The following is a 19,003-nucleotide window of genomic DNA, read 5'->3' as shown; positions in this document are numbered from 1 at the left end:
TGCATTATCCAAATCTCTGACTATCCTAATCTTAACCAAGGTCCAAATTAATACAAAAATTTATCTCATGTAATCAGGGGCAGACGGGCTCCCCGAACATTGGCGGCTGTGCTTTCAGCTGCCTCGGCCCCAAGACTTGTGCTCCAGAACTAGCTGCGCCTCTAGCCAAGCTGTTCCAGTACAGCTACAACACTGGCATCTACCCGACAATATGGAAAATTGCCCAGGTATGTCCTGTCCACAAAAAGCAGGACAAATCCAATCCGGCCAATTACCGCCCCATCAGTCTACTCTCAATCATCAGCAAAGTGATGGAAGGTGTTGTCGACAGTGCTATCAAGCGGCACTTACTCACCAATAAGCTGCTCACCGATGCTCAGTTTGGGGTCCGCCAGGACCACTTGGCTCCAGACATGGACAAAAGAGCTGAATTCCAGAGATGAGGTGAGAGTGACTGCCCTTGACATCAAGGCAGCATTTGACTGAGTGTGGCACCAAGGAGCCCTAGTAAAATTGAAGTCAATGGGAATCAGGGGGAAAACTCTCCAGTGGCTGGAGTCATACCGAGCACAAAGGAAGATGGTAGTGGTTGTTGGAGGCCAATCATCTCAGCCCTAGGACATTGCTGCAAGAATTCCTCAGGGCAGTGTCCTAGGCCCAACCATCTTCAGCTGCTTCATCAATGACCTTCCCTCCATCATAAGGTCAGAAATGGGGATGTTCGCTGTTGATTGCACAGTGTTCAGTTCCATTCGCAACCCCTCAAATAATGAAGCAGTCCGAGCCTGCATGCAGCAAGACCTGGACAACATCCAGGCTTGGGCTCATAAGTGGCAAGTAACATTCACACCTGACAACTGCCAGGCAACGACCATCTCCAACAAGAGAGAGTCTAACCACCTCCCCATGACATTCAACGGCATTACCATCGCCAAATCCCCCACCATCAACATCCTAGGGGTCACCATTGACCAGAAACTTAACTGGACCAGCCATATAAATACTTTGGCTACAAGAGCAGGTCAGAGGCTGGGTATTCTGCAGCGAGTGACTCACCTCCTGACTCCCCAAAGCCTTTCCACCATCTGCAAGGCACAAGTCAGGAGTGTAATGGAATACTCTCCACTTGCCTGGATGAGTGCAGCTCCAACAACACTCAAGAAGCTCGACACCATCCAGGACAAAGCAGCCCGCTTGATTGGCACCCCATCCACCACCCTAAACATTCACTCCCTTCACCACCGGCGCACTGTGGCTGCAGTGTGTACCATCCACAGGATGCACTGCAGCAACTCGCCAAGGCTTCTTCGGCAGCACCTCCCAAACCCGCGGCATCTACCACCTAGAAGGACAAGAGCAGCAGGCACACGGGAACAACACCACCTGCACGTTCCCCTCCAAGTCACACATCATCCCGACTTGAAAATATATCGCCGTTCCTTCATTGTCACTGGGTCAAAATCCTGGAACTCCCTTCCTAACAGCACTGTGGGAGAACCTTCACCACACGGACTGCAGCGGTTCAAGAAGGCACAGATAGGATGGATACTAAGGAGCTTTTTCCCTTCGTTGAGGGTTCTATAACAAGGGGACATAGATTCAAGGTAAAAGGCGGGAGGTTTAGAGGGGATTTGAGAAAGAACTTTTTCACCCAGAGGGTGGTTGGAATCTGGAACTCACTGCCTGAAAGGGTTGTGGAGGCAGGAACCCTCACAACATTCAAGAAGCATTTGGATGAGCACTTGAAATGCCATAGCATACAAGGCTACGGACCAAATGCTGGAATATGGGATTTGATTAGACTGGGCTTGATGGCCGGCGCGGACACGATGGGCCGAAGGGCCTCTATCCGTGCTGTATAACACTATGACTCTATGACTCTAAGGCGGCTCACCACCACTTTCTCAAGGGCAATTAGGGATGGGCAATAAATGCCGGCCTCGCCAGCGACGCCCACATCCCATGAACGAATAAAAAAAAAAGCTCTGGTATTCCCTTCCCAAACCATTCTGCCTCTCTACCCCTCTCTCCTGCTTTAAGACGTTCCTTAAAACCTACCTCTGACCAAACCTTTGGTCACCTGTCCTAATATCTCCTTATGTGATTCGATATCAAATTTTGTTTGATAATTGCTCCTGTGAAGCACCTTGAGATGTTTTACTATGTTAAAGGTGCTATATAAATGCAAGTAGTTGTTGTTTAAAAGGTGTGTAATAGAGCACTATGGAACCATTCACGGGGCAACACGGGAAATCTCCAGATTTCTCATATGGCCAGTCTGCCCCTGCCTTAAACTGTTTTGATTGTTGCTGTAGTTATTTCCCATCCTCGCCTTTGCAGCAACAATGTCATTTTTAGGGAAAAGACATTTCACGTATCATTTGCAAGAAAATGACACTGTCTTGTCGACACTGCCCGGCTCCTGTTTGACTGGGACTCCAATCCTTCTACCCAGGAGAGAGCTGTGCATGCATAGTTACACGTATGTTCATAGCTCCGACCCCATCAGTATATATAATATATAAATGTTTAGAACTTGCATTTCTATCACGTCTTTCATAATCTCACAACGTCCCAAAGCGCTTTACAGCCAATGAAGCGCTTTTTGAAGTGTAGTCACTGTTGTAATGTAGGAAACGCAGCAGCCAATTTGCGCACAGCAAGATCCCACAAACAGCAATGTGGTAATGACCAGATACTATGTTTTTAGAGAGTACAAGCGGCAGTGTCCCCATTATCTTAAAATTTAAATTAACTGCAGGTAGGTTTTTAAACACTGTTCAGGGATGACACTTTTACACTCCGTATCATCTCAACTAAAGTAGTGTGAGTATACCCCTGCAGGTAGTATCACACCTCTCTCTCTCTCTCAGCAGATCAGGCCCCGACTCCTCATTTCCACTACAACTTTGGTTCCCACCAGTGCTAAAATTGTACTGTAAAAAGACCCTATGATAAAGTAACAGACTGGTAAAGAATGGTCTGCATTCTGCATGTAACGGTACAGCGGTGTGATTAATAGGAAATGTCATCACCTATTGAATCATAAATAACTCTCGTTCTGAGAACTAACTTGTTGCTTTTACATTTAGTTCAATACAAAACAGGAGACTCACAAATATGTTAATTTGCTAATGTTTTGATTGGAACACTGTTTATTTGTTTCCTTTCTTCTTTGGTGGGTCCATGGACCTGAGGCTTGAGCTTCTGAGTCAGAAGGTTTTGGATTCAAGTATGATCTTGGCCAACACCCCAGTGCAGTACTGAAGGAGCGCTGCACTGTCAGAGGTGCCGTCTTTCAGATGAGCCGTTAAACCAAGGCCCTGACTGCCCTCTCAGGTGGATGTAAAAGAGCAGGGGAGTCCTCCCCAGTGTCCTGGCCAATATTTATCCCTCAACTAACATCACTAAACTGGTCATTATCTCATTGCTGTTGATGGGACCTTGCTATGTACAAATTGGCTGCCACATTTCCTACATTACAACAGTGGCTACACTTCAAAAAAAGTAAAGCTCTTTGGATCATCCCGAGGTTGTGAAAGGCGCTTTATAAATGCAAGTTCTTTCTTTTCCATGGAGTTCAAAACGATTTTATGACTAAGTGACAAATGGATTGGTATCACATGGCAATGAGGCATGAGAACATAAGAACATAAGCAATAGGAACAGGAGTAGGCCATATGGCCCCTCGTGCCTGCTCCGCCATTCAATCAGATCATGGCTGATCTTCAACCTCAACTCCACTTTCCTGCCCGATCCCCATATCCCTTGATTCCCCTAGAGTCCAAAAATCTATCCATCTCAGCCTTGAATATATTCAACAACTTAGCATCCACAGCCCTCTGGGGAGGAGAATTCCAAAGATTCACAACCCTCTGAGTGAAGAAATTGCTCCTCATCTCAGTCTTGAACGGCCGACCCCTTATCCTGCGACTACGCCCCCTGGTTCTAGACTCTCCAGCCAGGGGAAACAATCTCTCAGCATGTACCCTGACAAGCCGCCTCAGAATCTTATATGTTTTAATGAGATCACCTCTCATTCTTCTAAACTCCAGAGAGTATAGGCCCATTCCCTAGGTAGGTAGGGAGCAGCTGGGTTTTTGAATGGGTGCATTTGGAAATACTTCCCATAATTATCAGTCTATTGAATTGGGCAGATCCCTGGGTTCTCACCATTTTGTTTTCCTATATCCAAGTTTTAACTTTCAACAACAACTTGCCTTTATACAGTGCCTTTGACGTAGCCAAACTTCCCAAGGCACTTCATAGGAATGTTATCAATCAAAATTGACACCGAGCCATATAAAGAGATGTTAGGACAAGTGACCAAAAGCTTGATCAAAGAGGTAGGTTTTAAGAAGCATCTTAAAGGAGGAGAGAGAGGTAGAGAGGAGGAGAGGTTAAGAGAGGGAATTCCAGAGCTTAGGGCCTAAACAGCTGAAGGACGGCAGAGATCGCGGGAGAGTTGGAAGGCTGGCGAAGGTTACAGAGATAGGGAGGGGCGAGGCCATAGAGGGATTTGAAAACAAGAATGAGAATTTTAAGAGCTACATTCCTGGACTACAAACATCTCCTGTGTTTTAAGTTCTGGGGGCGTTCGACAGCCTGCTGCAAATGTGAGAGATACATATTTGATTTCCTTTGCTCCTGACAGAACCTCAAATGAAACAGAGAATGTATCATGGACATTCTCCCTCCACTTCTTCAGAGGCCATTAAAATCTGCGCTGGAAACTCTGTGGCCCTGATATTAACCCGGAGAATTAGCGAAACGTCATGTCGTTTGTTTTGTTGGCATTGAGGAGGTACAGCTAAAGTTTTGTAAACTGCTGTAATCTGCTGTATTGTCTATTACTACTGCTTGTCTGTTCCTTTTAATAAATCTGTTCCATAGTTTATAGCCTAAACCAAGGTCTGATAAGAATGTTTATTCTATTGCTTTCTGAAATGAAGGAAATTATAGAATGTTATGATACATGCAGTAAGCTAAACAAAGTACAAGGCTTCTGTTTGACCCCTGGGCTTGCTACAGCACCAGATATTCTGCGTATATGGCTGTACTTTTGATTGAAGGCTCACGTAAGAACATAGGAACAGGAGGAGGCCATTCAGCCTTTGAGCCTATTCTACCATTCAATTAGATCACGGTTGATCTGTATCTTAACTCCATTTACCCGCCTTGGTTCCATAACCCTTGATACCCTTACCCAACAAAAATCTTTGGATCTCAGTTTTGACATGATCATTTGGCCCAGTTTAAAAGCTTTTTGGGGGAAGAGAGTTCCAGATTTCCACTCCCCTTTGTGTGAAGAAATGCTTCCTGACATCACCCCTGAACGGCCTGGCTCTAATTCTAAGGTTATGGCCTCTCACTTACTGGTGGTGTCCTTGATGCTGAGTAAAATCCAAAAACATAACACACCCTAAGACAGAGTAACAGGCTGGTAAACAATATAGTTGGCTCCATTCTGCATATAGCAGTACAACAGAGTTTAAATATAACAATTGTAATTACAAAATAACAACAATTTACATTTCTATAGTGCTTTCAATGCAGAAAAATGTTCCAAGATACATCACAGAGGCGAATTAAAAAAATAAATGGGCACCGAGCCAAAGAAGGAAATATTAGGAGGAGTGACCAAAAGCTTGATCAAAGAGGTGGGATTTAAGGAGGGTCTTCATGGAGGAGAGGGAGAGGGAGAGGGAAAGGCTTAGGCATGGAATTCCAGAGTGTGGGGCATAGCTGGCTGAAGGTATTGTTTTCTGAAATCTAGGAGATCATAAGAGTAATCTTATGGGGAAAAGGGAGGACAGGGTGCACAAAAGGCTGGAAAAACAGGAATAGAGAGTTCAGGGGATGGGTTACAGGGCTGGAGGAGGTTACAGAGATATGGGTGGGCCTGTCCATTTTTTAAATTCATTCATGGGATGTGGGCGTCACTGGCAAGGCCGGCATTTATTGCCCATCCCTAATTGCCCTGGAGAAGGTGGTGGTGAGCCGTCTTCTTGAACCGCTGCAGTCTGCGTGGTGAAGGTTCTCCCACAGTGCTGTCAGGAAGGGAGTTCCAGGATTTTGACCCAGCGACTATGAAGGAACGGCAATATATTTCCAAGTCAGGATGGTGTGTGACTTGGAGGGGAACGTATAGGTGATGTTTTTCCCATGTGCCTGCTGCCCTTGACCTTCTAGGTAGTAGAGGTCATGGGTTTGGGAGGTGCTGTCGAAGAAGCCTTGGCGAGTTGCTGCAGTGCATCCTGTGGATGGTACACACTGCAGCCACGGTGCGCCGGTGGTGAAGGGAGTGAATGTTTAGGGTGGTGGATGGGGTGCCAATCAAGCGGGCTGCTTTGTCCTGAATAGTGTCGAGCTTCTTGAGTGTTGTTGGAGCTGAACTCATCCAGGCAAGTGGAAAGTATTCCATGGAGGGATTTGAACACAAAGATGAGAATTTTAAATTGGAAGAATTAGGGGAGCGAAAGGCAATGAAGGTCAGCAAGGACTGGGTGATAAGTGAGCAAGTGGGATAGGATACAGGCAGCACAGATCTGGATGAGCTAAAGCTTAAGGAGAGTGAATGATGAGAGGCCGGCCGGGAAAGCATTGGAATAGTCGTGTCCGGTGATAAAGGCATAACTGAGGATCTCAGCAGCAGATAAGCTGAGGCTGGGGTGGAGATGGCGAGGGATGTAGGCAGTCTTTGTAATTAAGAGGATATGGAGTCGAAAGCTCAGCTTGGGGTTGAATAGGAAGCTGAATTAGTGAACAGTTTGGATTAGCCTGAGACAGTGGTCAGAGAAGGAGGTGGGGGGGGGGGTATGGAAACGTTGGTAATGGTACGGAGTTTGTGGCGAGGGCCAAAGATGGTGGCTTCGGTCTTCCCAATGTTTAACTACAGGAAATTGCGGCTCATCCAAGATGTCAGACAAGCAGCCTGGTAATACAGTCAGTGGATGGGCAAGAGAGGCAGTGGGGAGGTAGAGCTGGGTAACGTTAGCCTATGTGTTGACTCCATGTCCGTGGCTAATGTCACCAAGAAGCAGCGTGTAAATAAGGAGGAGGGGCCAAGGATGGATTCTTGCAGGAGTTCTGGGACGATGCTGCAGGGGTGTGGAGAGGATTGGAAGAGATGCTTTGGCTACGTTTAGATAGATAAGAGTGGAACCAAGCAACGGCAGACCCACTGAGCTGGACAACAGAGGAGAGGCATCAGTGTTAGATGGTATGGTCCACCATATCAAAGCTGCAGACAGGTCGAGAAGGATGAAGAGTGATAGTGCACCATGGCCACAGTCACAGAGGATGTCATTTGTGACTTTAGTTAGGGCTGTTTCAGTATTGTGGCAGGGGCGGAAACCCGATTGCAGAGACTCAAACACATTCAAGGACATTCCCAAGGAGAGGGAGGTTGGACATGGGGTCGATAGTTCGAGGGGTTGAGGGTGGGTTTTTGAGGATGGGAGAAATATTATATTTTCCGTCCAGTAACATTTCCAGTTATCGGAATCAATCAAATTGTGAGCTTCTTGCTCGGTAGCCTCATCAGGCTAGAGATTTAAATGGACTTTTCATAAAATTTTCATTATAATAATCTTTCCTCTACGAAAGTTCTCCATCCAATGATATATATATTTATTGGAATGAATGAATTTTTACATTCAACATTAAAAGCTACTGAATAGATGGATTATTATTGTTACATTCAATTTTAGTTGTTAAATCTGGTAGAATATTTATTAACAATGAGACCCAAAATATTTCAATAAGCAAACAAAAGTAGACAAGTACCGTTGTCTGTGTTCCAAAAATTAAACCTTAAGAAAACAAATACTAGGAATGTGGACAGAAACGATTGTTTTGTGAGGTATGGTGGAATAAAACCACTAATTCTAATATTAAATCTCTCCTTAACCTTCTCTGCTCTAAGGAGAACAACCCCAGCTTCTCCAGTCTCTCCACATGACAGACGTCCCTCACCCTGATACCATTTTGCTAAATCTGCTCTGCGCCCTCTCCAAAGCCTTGACATCCTTCCTAAAGTGTGGTGCCCATACATAATCATATTCAAAAAATTGGTGTTGAAATAACACATGTACCAACCAAAAATCAATAAGCATCTCCAGACATTATCTACCGACCTGCCCAAAATCCAGAGTGACATTGACTTGATTGTAGTGCAGTCCGCGGGACAGAGGTGGGCTTTGCCACCAACGCTCAGTGCCATCGATGGCATTGGTGATCGGATGAGCTTTGTACGCATCGTCTGACAAACAGTGATCACAGAATTGTCCCTAAAAAGGAAGGATTAAAGTAACAGCTAAAGTTAAGACTGACATTTAATTCTGAAGAGCCCTGTGTTGTTGAATGCAATTCCAAGAAACAACTTTGTTCCCATCAGGATACCAATTGGAATAAAACTAGGCCCAAGTTCTTAAAGTATTGAAAGTACTTAAGATAATAATCTGAGAGTGGTGCAAGAGGCATCTTTCTCTTTCTTCACAATTTTATGCTGTTCTTTGTGAAACTTTTTCATTCCTCCTTAACTCTTTTTTCCTCTTTTACTTTAACTTGGTTGTGTGGCTCAGTGGGTAGCATGCTTACCTCATTGATTGGTAGAAGTTTGTGGGTTCAAGTCCCACTCCAGAAATCTAGGCTGACATTCCAGTACAATACCGAGGGAGTGCTGCACTGTTGGAGGTGCTATCTTCAGGAAGAAACATTAAACTGAGACCCCATCTGTTCTCTCAGGTGGACATAAAAGGTCCCACGGCACTATTTCCTGGGCCAATATTTATCCCTCAACCAACATCAAAAAACAGATTATCTGGTCATTATCTCATTGCTGTTTGTGGGATCTTGCTGTGCACATTTTGGCTGCTGCGTTTCCTACAGTACAACAGTGACCACACTTCAAAAAGCATTTCATTGGCCGTAAGGCCCTTTGGGACTACCTGAGGTCATGAAAGGCGCTATATAAATGCAAGTTCTTTCTTTCTTCTTTCTTTCATTGTCACCACTTCTGCTCCTTTCTGTCTCTGCTTCTCCTGAAGTCTGTCTTCCTGCCTCTCAAATCTTTTCAAGTATTTGTTTCTCCTCAACTTATCCTATAACAATCCTATGTTTTAAAAAAAATGCTATTAAACTATCGTTTCTCTAATCTCCGTATTTCAATCACATCTTTGTACAAATGTAATCAAAAATAACCTGTTCTCATTTGAACAATTATTAGCCAACAATGTAATCGACATGTACCATTGCCAAAAAAAAAATCTCAACATTACAGTAAATTCCTATTGAGGTTCCCACCACAATGAGGTATACAGACACAGGAATGAAAATATTCATTATCGCCACATTTCCAAACGTAATAAAATGAAAACATTTCAAAGTAAAACACCTACCTGCCAATTACTAACAGACTAAGCTCCTTTTCTTGTGGATAAGCTCCCTGCCTAGTCATTCACAGCATTGTATAACACTGATAAAACCTCACGACATTTTAATCAAATTCACTTCAAAAATGTGACTAATTAGACTATTTTCTCATTTCAAAACATATTGCTATAGTTTAATTTAAATATGATTTTTGCACAACATGCTCAGGGCTATTTCTGCTAAAATATTACTCTACTGGTTAAAATGGCTTAATTAAAATAATAATTCTGTAGATTTACATGGATTCAATAATTACATAGAATTACATAGAATTTACAGCACTGAAACAGGTCATTCGACCCAATTGGTCCATGCCGTTGTTTATGCTCCCTACTTCATCTCATCCTATCAAAATATCCTTCTATTCCTTTCTCCCTCATGTGCTTATCTAGCTTCCCCTTAAATGTATCTACACTATTCGCCTCAACTACTCCTTGTGGTAACGAGTTCCATATTCTCACCACTCTCTGAATAAAGAAGTTTCTCCTGAATTCCTTATTTGATTTATTAGTGACTATCTTATATGGTTCACTCCTGTTGATAAAGCAGCTTGAAGGTGCATACATCACCCTGTATTATTCAAATAGTTTGGTGTGTCCATGAAACATCCAGGTTCCAACCCTATGTAAAAGCTAAAGGTGCATTTACACTCCATGCAGCAGTGTGAGGCAGGGGTCGTACATATGCTAAGTGCACACCAGAACAACATTCAGCTACAAATCTTGAACGCAAGAAATAAACATTTATATAACACGTTAACACATCCTCAGGGCATCCCAAAGTAGAATGAATGGATTACTTTGGAGTGCGAGCACTGTTGTTATGTTGGTAAGTGTTCTTGAACAGACAGCTATTAAAGAAAAATTATTGAAATTAGCGGTTATAATTTAATTTGTTGTATTTTTGACCATTTTTGGTAAAACAACTTAATTGTGCAGTAAATTCCCTGGCATGCACCTTAACTTAAACAAGCTGGACACAATAAGATGAGTGAAAGCATCTCCAGTATCTTGTTTCATTCTTCCTGTTATTATCTGCTTGAGAATTAGATCATCAATACAACTGCCAAGTTCTATTTCCACTTTTGCATTGACATACTCAACAATAATAACTTGCATTTATGTAGTGCCTTTTAACACAAGAAAAAATCCCAAAGAGCTTCTCAGAAGTGTAATAAGACAAAAATTGACACCAATCCAAAGAATATTAGGATGGATGACAGAAAGTTCAGTCAAAGAGGTAGGTTTTAAGGAGGAGAGAGGTGGCAAGGCATAGGATCTTAGGCAAGGAATTCAAGAGCTTAGGGCCTAGATGGCTGAAGGCATGGCCGCCAATGTTAGGGTGAAGGGAGTGAGAGGCCAGAGTTGGAGGGACACAGAATTCTTGATGGGTTGTAGGGCTGGAGGAGGTTACAGAGATAGGGAAGGGCGAGGCCATGATGTGATTTGAACACAAGGATGAGAATTTTAAATTCGAGGCGTTGCTTGACCGGGAGCCAATGTAGGTCAGCGAGCACAGGGGGTGATGGGTGAACAGCACTTGGTGTGAGTTAGGATACGGGCAGCAGAGTTTTGGGTGAGCTGAAGTTTACGGAGGGTGGAAGATGGGAGGATGGATAGGAGTGCACTGGAATAGTCGAGTCTGGAGGTAAAAAAAGCATGGATGAGAGATTCAGCAGCACATGGGCTGAGGCAGGGGCGGAGATGGGCTAAATTACGGAGGTGGAAGTAGGCAGTCTTGTTGATGGAGCGGATATGGGGCTGAAGCTCAGTTCAGGGTCAAATAGAAGGACGAGGTTGCGAAGTCTGGTTCAGCCTCAGACAGTGGCCAGGGAGAGGGATGGAATCGGCCGTGAAATAAGTTTATGACGGGGGCCGAAGACAATGGCTTCAGTCTTCCCAATGTTTAATTGGACGAAATTGCAGCTATGTCGTACAAGCAGTCTGACAACACAGCGGCAGTGGAGTGGTCGAGAGAGGTGGCAGTGAGGTAGAGCTGGGTTTCATCAGCATACATGTGGAATCTGATGTGATGTCTTTGGATAATGTCACCGAGAGGCAGCATGTAGTTGAGAAATAGGAGAGGGGCCAAGGATAGATCCTTGGGGGACTCCAGAGGTAACAGTGCGGGGAGCGGGGCCACTGCAGGAGATTCTCTGGCTACGATTAGATAAGAGTGATACCAGGCGAGGTGAGTCCCACACATCTGAACAACACATGAGGAGTGGAGGAGGAGGATTGTGTGATCGACTGCCACTCTGAGCTCAAGCCCATCACTTCTATTCCTTTTTTTTCTCTTCTCTTTATCCCTCTGGGCACTTCTCTCCTGCCTCCTTCCCTTCCGGTCACCCACTCAGGCCACCTTTCATTTCTCCCCTCTCGGGTACTTTGCACCCCCCCCCCCCAAGTCCTACCCCAACCCTCCACTATTTCTCTACCTTCCTACACTCCTGCCCATGATCCCTCTGTCCTGAAATCTAACTCTTACGTGGTGTCACACTTCTAAGCCGCACTTTCAGGTGTGATGCCACCGTGACATGACAGAATCATGTAAGACTTTTATTAACCTAAATGAGAGAAACAGAGTTTTAAAAAAAATATTTTGACCAATGGTGATTTTTATTTCTGCTACACGAAATAGTCACTGCCCGTAGAAATCAATGGACCTTCATCGGTTGGCGGGCCCCCCAATATTTTATCTGTACCGTGTGCCTGATTGGAACAATGCCCCACTGCCTCGACAGGGGTTATGCATGGTTTCTATAGTCACAGATCATCACCAGTACACAACACCAAGCCCCATTCGTGTGACCAATCGTGTGCCCAATCATATGACCAATCGTGTGCCCAGTGGTGTGCCCCAATCGTGTGCCCAATGGTGTGCCCCAATCGTGTGCCCAATGGTGTGACCAATCGTGTGCCCTGTGGCGTGCCCCAATCGTGTGCCCAATCATGTGACCAATCGTGTGCCCTGTGGCGTGCCCCAATCGTGTGCCCAATCATGTGACCAATCGTGTGTCCTGTGGCGTGCCCCAATCGTGTGCCCAATCATGTGACCAATCGTGTGCCCTGTGGCGTGCCCCAATCGTGTGCCCAATCATGTGACCAATCGTGTGTCCTGTGGCGTGCACCAATCGTGTGCCCAGTGGTGTGCCCAATCGTGAGCCCCAAATGATGCAACACCCTAAGAATAATGAACAAATGACCTGGGGCAACGTGGCGCAAGACAGTGCGAGACAACTGAGACTATATTCTCTCCATTTCTTGCTTACGCACAAAAAAAAGCAAACTGTGCCTGCAATAAGCACAAGGGAGAAACTAAGTAAAAGACAGTGTGTCAGCAACACAGACTAAACTCGGTCCCAAATCTGGTTGGAAACTTAGGCATTACCAAGTAATTAAAAATTAAAACGGAAACTGCTGGAACAACACAGCAGGCCAGTCAGCAGAAAAAAACAAATTAACATTTGGGGTGTAAGAAGACCGTCCTTTGATCAGGAGAGTTTTGATTAAGTGTTCTAACACAGTTAACACAATAACTTGGGTGTTTTCCTCACAGACTCTGATTGACCTTATGTGTTTTTTTTTAGTATTTTCTGCTTTGATGTCAGATTTCCGGTTTTGCAGTTGTTTTTTCTTTTCCGTTTTAAGGCCGAGAGTTAGCTCTGTTGATTTGAAATATTACTCTCGCTAGACACGTGTATATTTAGTTTACAAGCCCGGCTTTTATTCGATTCGTCTCATCACTTCTCGGTGGCTAAAATGCCTTTTTTTGCCCTGTTTCTGCACCATTTCCACTTCACACACCGCTTGTGGTCTCTTGTATATTAATATACAAAACATAAAGATCAGGCCCCCGACCCATTTACACAAACAGGTGGTTCTCCACCATTTCTATAGCCTGAGTTCACGTCTTTACGGTAAGTTTTTAACATTCAACAAATTGCCCTTCACAAATAACCAGGAAGTACGTTCACAGAGAATAAAGTTTTATACGTTTTTAAGACATATGTCGTAGAATCATGCAGTACGGAAGGAGGCCATTCGGCCCATCGTGCCTATGATAGCTCTTTGATTAAAGCTATCCAATTAGTCCCTCGCCCCCATAGCCCTGCAAATTTCCTCTATTATAATATGTACTTAGTAAAATCTCCCCGGACTGTCGTTCCTGTGATCATTTAGAAAGAGGAATGCTCCATCTGGAGGTGGGTTATCACCAACTGTAAGACAGGGTTAGCAGTGTGTCCTGTACCTGGATAGTCTGACTGAAGACTCCGGCAGCTGGTCCTCCTACCAGCTTACAGTAAAGGTCCAACCTCGGCCCGCCCGACCCGTCCTCTCCGCAAGTGGCCGTGGCCGAGATCTTGGTCCCCTGGGCTAAGTTCAAGTAGGGCGGGTGCAGGCTCACGCCGTTGACGTTGTCTTGCGGCTCTCGGCTGGGTTCGGGTTGTCCAAAGTGTAGCAGGACAGCACAGAGCAGGAATCCTCCCCTCGCCCCTCTCGCCATGTTTCACAGTCACTGATCTCTCTCTCTCTCTCTCTCAACACTGGAGCTCTGCTCCCTATCTACAGCTCAGCAACACACACCCTCCCTCATATACCCAGGAACTGGGACTGCAAGGAAATCCTGGCTGTACAATTTGCAAATAATCATTGTTTCAATCTTCTATATTTAGAAGTTTTAAAAAATATTAATTGGACATCTGTTTTTACATCTTAAGATAAATATATACACGAAATCCGTACCAATTATCCTAGAAAGTTTTTTTAAAAATGGGATTGACCAGATTAAATGTAAACTTTTGTCAACTCGATTCCGCTCTCTCTGGCGAATAAGTAAATTTGCTTTAATATCTATGAATGCATTGCCGTGTAGTTAATGTAAATACATTAATTTAGCTGCAGTAACCAGTCAGGCACCAAGCTCTAAACAATTGGAAATTCACCTACACAAGAAAGGTGAATAAAGTCCCCGAGTAACGCTTTCTGTGAAGTTTATTTGTATAAATTCCACCCGTCCGATGACTTTCCCATGACAACCGAGTTTTTTAAATGGAAGATAGAAAAAAATCGCAAGTAAAAGTGCTACGAAAGTACTGCGTGGGCACATTTTTTTTTGCTGGCTAACAGCCAGAGAATGAAATCAAGGAATAAAAGTCAAAGTACAGGCCTGGACATACCTTTTCTTTCAGCAAAAGTGCCTGACATACTTTCTTCACCAGCTCTTTATTCCCAGTACAGACCGACACATTTTCATATATTGTATTATTTCTTATTTAATTTAGTGCAATGTATTGAAGCAACACTGTGCTGCGTGTTGCTAAATTAAGATTTGGCTGGATAACTGAAGTCTTTGATAGTTTTGAAAGGCTGGACATTTTAAATCCTAGATTTATGTCTAAGAAACTGGATATATACTTGAAAAGGAAATAGTTGCAGGGCTTTGGGGAAAGAGCAGGGGGCGGGGGGGGGTAGTGGGACGAATTGGCTCTTTCAAAGAGCCGGCACAGGCACGATGGGCCGAATGGCCTCCTTCTGTGCTGCATGATGCGATGAAGTCCATTATTGCAGTGTAATGGGTGCAAACAGTGTTTTCTATCTCTGCACCCTCAATAACGTTACCCTTTCAGTACCCTTCAACGAAGGTCATATTAGATACTTTTAAATATCACTTTACCACAGAAGACTAAAACAGCAGCAACTTCAACAGCTCCAGATTTATAAAAACAATCTGCTGTCAGCTGCCCTTGTATCACTCCCATCGACAAGGGGAGTTACATCCACCGACACAACCATTGGGCAATCTAAGTTGACAACGTTTTAGTGTGAAACAGCTCTCTTTGGTTCACACAGCTTTCAGGCAGCGAGCCATGGCTGGAAACAGAAAGATTCACCAACTTTTTTGGTGGTTTACAAAAAGAAGTAATATATAACAGGTCGAGGAGAGCAGTTCCAATGTGATCTGATCTCACGCTGAGTTGCAAACTCCCCCCGGTCAGGTTACTATACACTTTGAAATCTCTTTGATAGATCGGAGCCTTGTCACACCTGTTGAAAATGTCGTGTCGTGATCCGCTGAACACCGAGGTTTTTTTAAAACTGATCGGGAGTGACTCGGTTCACTTTTAGCAGGCCGTTTTCACAAAAGGTGGGCTTATTAAATCAGAGGGCCCGTGAAGTAAGAGTCATTTGAGAAAGAGAAAAAAAAAACCTCGAGAATAATTTTTCAAATTTATATTTGAAGCTATCCTTTTTGGGGTCTATATTTGGTGGTATGTTTTCCCTCTCCAATATCTTGGCCCTTTATGGCAGCATAGGATATATCTGCATCAATATCAGCATCATTGGCTTGGGAGGTAAGACAAAAAAGGGGGAAAGACTTCCTCCAGAATACGTGAATGAATGATACAAATCTGGACCTCTCTCCCACAAAAAGCTGTTGAGGCTGGGCGTCGACTGAAAATTTCAAAACTGAGAAAACAGGCAAAAAGGGAAAGGAGGTGGGGTAGCGTTGTTAGTAAAGGAGGAAATCAATGCAATAGTGAGGAAGGATATTGGCTCGGAAAATCACGATGTGGAATCTGTATGGGTGGAGCTAAGAAACACCAAGGGGCAGAAAACGTTGGTTGGGGTTGTCTATAGGCCCCCAAACAGTAGTGGAGATGTAGGGGAGGGCATTAAACAGGAAATTAGAGACACATGCAAGAAAGGTACAACTATAATCACGGGTGACTTTAATCTACATATAGAATGGTCAAACCAAATTAGCAATAATACTGTGGGGGAGGAATTCCTGGAGTGTGTACATGATGGTTTTCTAAACCAATACGTTGAGGAACCAACTAGACAACAGGCGATCCTGGACTGGGTATTGTGCAATGAGAAAGGATTAATTAACAATCTTGTTGAGCGGGGTCCCTTAGGGAAAAGCAACCATAACATGATAGAATTCCTCATTAAGATGGAGAGTGAAGTAGTTGAATCTGAAACTAGGGTCCTGAATCTAAATAAAGGAAATTACGAAAGTATGAGGTGCGAGTTGGCTAGGATTGGAGAACTTTACTAAAAGGGATGACGGTGGATAGGCAATGGTTAATATTTAAAGAATGTGTGCAGGAATTACAACAATTATTCATTCCTGTCTGGCACAAAAATAAAACAGGAAAGGTGGCTCAACCGTGGCTTACAAAATAAATTAGGGATAGTATTAGATCCAAAGAGGAGGCATATAAAATTGCCAGAAAAAGCAGCAAGCCTGAGGATTGGGAGCAGTTGAGAATTCAGCAAAGGAGAACAAAGAGATTGATTAAGAGGGGAAAAATAGAGTATGAGAGTAAACTAGCAGGGAACATAAAAACTGACTGTAAAAGCTTCTATAAATATGTCAAGAGAAAAAGATTAGTGAAGACAAATGTAGGTCCCTTACAGTCAGAAATGGGGGAAATTATAATGGGGAACAAAGAAGTGGCAGAACAATTAAACACATACTTTGGTTCTGTCTTCACAAAGGAGGACACAAATAACCTCCCAGAAATGTTAGGGAACCAAGGGTCTAGTGAGAGGGAGGAACTGAAGGAAACCAGTATTAGTAAAAAAATAGTGCTAAGGAAATGAATGGGGCTAAAGGCTGACAAATCCCCAGGGCCTGATAATCTACATCCCAGAGTACGAAAGGAAGTGGCCCTGGAAATAGTGGATGCATTGGTGGTCATCTTCCAAAATTCTATAGACTCTGGAACAGTTCCTACAGATTGGAGGGTGGCAAATGTAACCTCACTATTTAAAAAAGGAGGGAGAGAAAAAACAGGGAATTACAGACCAGTTAGCCTAACATCAGTAGTGGGGAAAATGCTGGAGTCTATTGTAAAAGATGTGATAACAGAACACTTGGAGGGCATTAACAGGATTGGACAAAGTCAGCATGGGTTTATGAAAGGGAAATCATGCTTAACAAATCTACTGGAGTTTTTTGAGGATGTAACTAGTAGAATAGATAGGGGAGAACCAGTGGATGTGGTGTACTTGGATTTGCATTAGGCTTTTGACAAGGTCCCACACAAGAGGTTAATGTGCAAAATTAAAGCACATGGGATTGGGGGGAATATACTGGCATGGATTGAGAATTGGTTGACAGACAGGAAACAGAGAGTAGGAATAAACAGGTCTTTTTCCGGGTGGCAGGCAGTGACTAGTGGGGTACAGCAGGGATCAGTGCTTGGGCCCCAGCTATTCACAATATATATCAATGATTTGGATGAGGGAACTAAATGTAACATTTCCAAGTTTGCAGATGACACAAAGCTGGGGTGGAATGTGAGCTGTGAGGAGGATGCAAAGAGGCTCCAATGTGATTTAGACAAGTTGGGTGAGTGGGTAAGAGCATGGCAGATGCAGTATAACGTGGATAAATGTGAGGTTATCCACTTTGGTTGTAAAAACAGAAAGGCAGATTATTATCTGAATGGTGATAGATTGGGAAAAGGGGAGGTGCAACGAGACCTGAGTGTCTTTGTACACCAGTTGCTGAAAGCGAGCATTCAGGTGCAGCAAGCAGTTAGGAAGGCGAATGGTATTTTTTTATTCGTTCATGGGATGTGGGCGTCGCTAGAGAGGCCACCATTTATTGCCCATCTCTAATTGTCCTTCAGAAGGTGGTGGTGAGCCGCCTTCTTGAACTGCTGCAGTCCGTGTGGTGAATGTTCTCCCACAGTGCTGTTAGGAAGGGAGTTCCAGGATTTTGACCCAGCGACGATGAAGGAATTGAGATATATTTCCAAGTCGGGATGGTGTGTGACTTGGAGGGGAACGTGCAGGTGGTGTTGTTCCCATGTGCCTGCTGCTCTTGTCCTTCTAGGTGGTAGAGGTCGCGGGTTTGGGAGGTGCTGTCGAAGAAGCCTTGGGGAGTTGCTGCAGTGCATCCTATGGATGGTACACACTGCAGCCACAGTACGCCGGTGGTGAAGGGAGTGAACGTTTAGGGTGGTGAATGGGGTGCCAATCAAGCGGGCTGCTTTGTCCTGGATGGGGTCGAGCTTCTTGAGTGTTGTTGGAGCTGCACTCATCCAGGCAAGTGGAGAGTATTCCATCACACTCCTGACTTGTGCCTTGTAGATGGTGGAAAGGCTTTGGGGAGTCAGGAGGTGAGTCACTCGCCACAGAATACCCAGCCTCTGACCTGCTCTTGTAGCCACAGTATTTATATGGCTGGTCCAGTTAAGTTTCTGGTCAATGGTGACCCCCAGGATGGTGATGGTGGGGATTTGGCGATGGTAATGCCGTTGAATGTCAAGGGGAGGTGATTAGACTCTCTCTTGTTGGAGATGGTCATTGCCTGGCAGTTGTCTGGCGTGAATGTTACTTGCCACTTATCAGTCCAAGCCTGCATATTATCCAGGTCTTGTTGCATGCGGGCTCGGACTGCTTCATTATCTGAGGGGTTGCAAATGGAACTGAACACTGTGCAATCATCAGCGAACATCCCCCTTTCTGACCTTATGATGGAGGGAAGGTCATTGATGAAGCAGCTGAAGATGGTTGGGCCTTGGACACTGCCCTGAGGAACTCCTGCA

General features: G+C 44.3%; 1 protein-coding gene across 2 annotated transcripts in view; it reads right to left on the bottom strand.

Moving 5' to 3' along the window:
- lama3 (laminin, alpha 3) overlaps window positions 1–13,989 on the bottom strand; it is a 440,498-nt gene extending 426,509 nt beyond the window's left edge. The window contains exons 1-2 of one of the 2 annotated variants that reach the window (XM_067977687.1): window positions 13,687–13,989; window positions 8,139–8,291 (exon numbers count right to left, since the gene is read on the bottom strand). In XM_067977687.1, the coding sequence (XP_067833788.1) occupies window positions 8,139–8,291; window positions 13,687–13,941 (408 nt within the window). In that variant the 5' untranslated portion in view covers window positions 13,942–13,989. The remainder of the gene's footprint in view (window positions 1–8,138; window positions 8,292–13,686) is intronic. The other variant, XM_067977691.1, reaches the window with a different exon arrangement.
- Between the last annotated feature and the right edge of the window lie 5,014 nt (window positions 13,990–19,003).

Source organism: Heptranchias perlo, chromosome 3 (assembly GCF_035084215.1).
Source record: "Heptranchias perlo isolate sHepPer1 chromosome 3, sHepPer1.hap1, whole genome shotgun sequence".
Classification (NCBI taxonomy): Eukaryota; Metazoa; Chordata; class Chondrichthyes; order Hexanchiformes; family Hexanchidae; genus Heptranchias; species Heptranchias perlo.
Note: the sequence above shows the minus strand (reverse complement) of the source record. Positions and strands in the feature narration are given on the sequence as shown.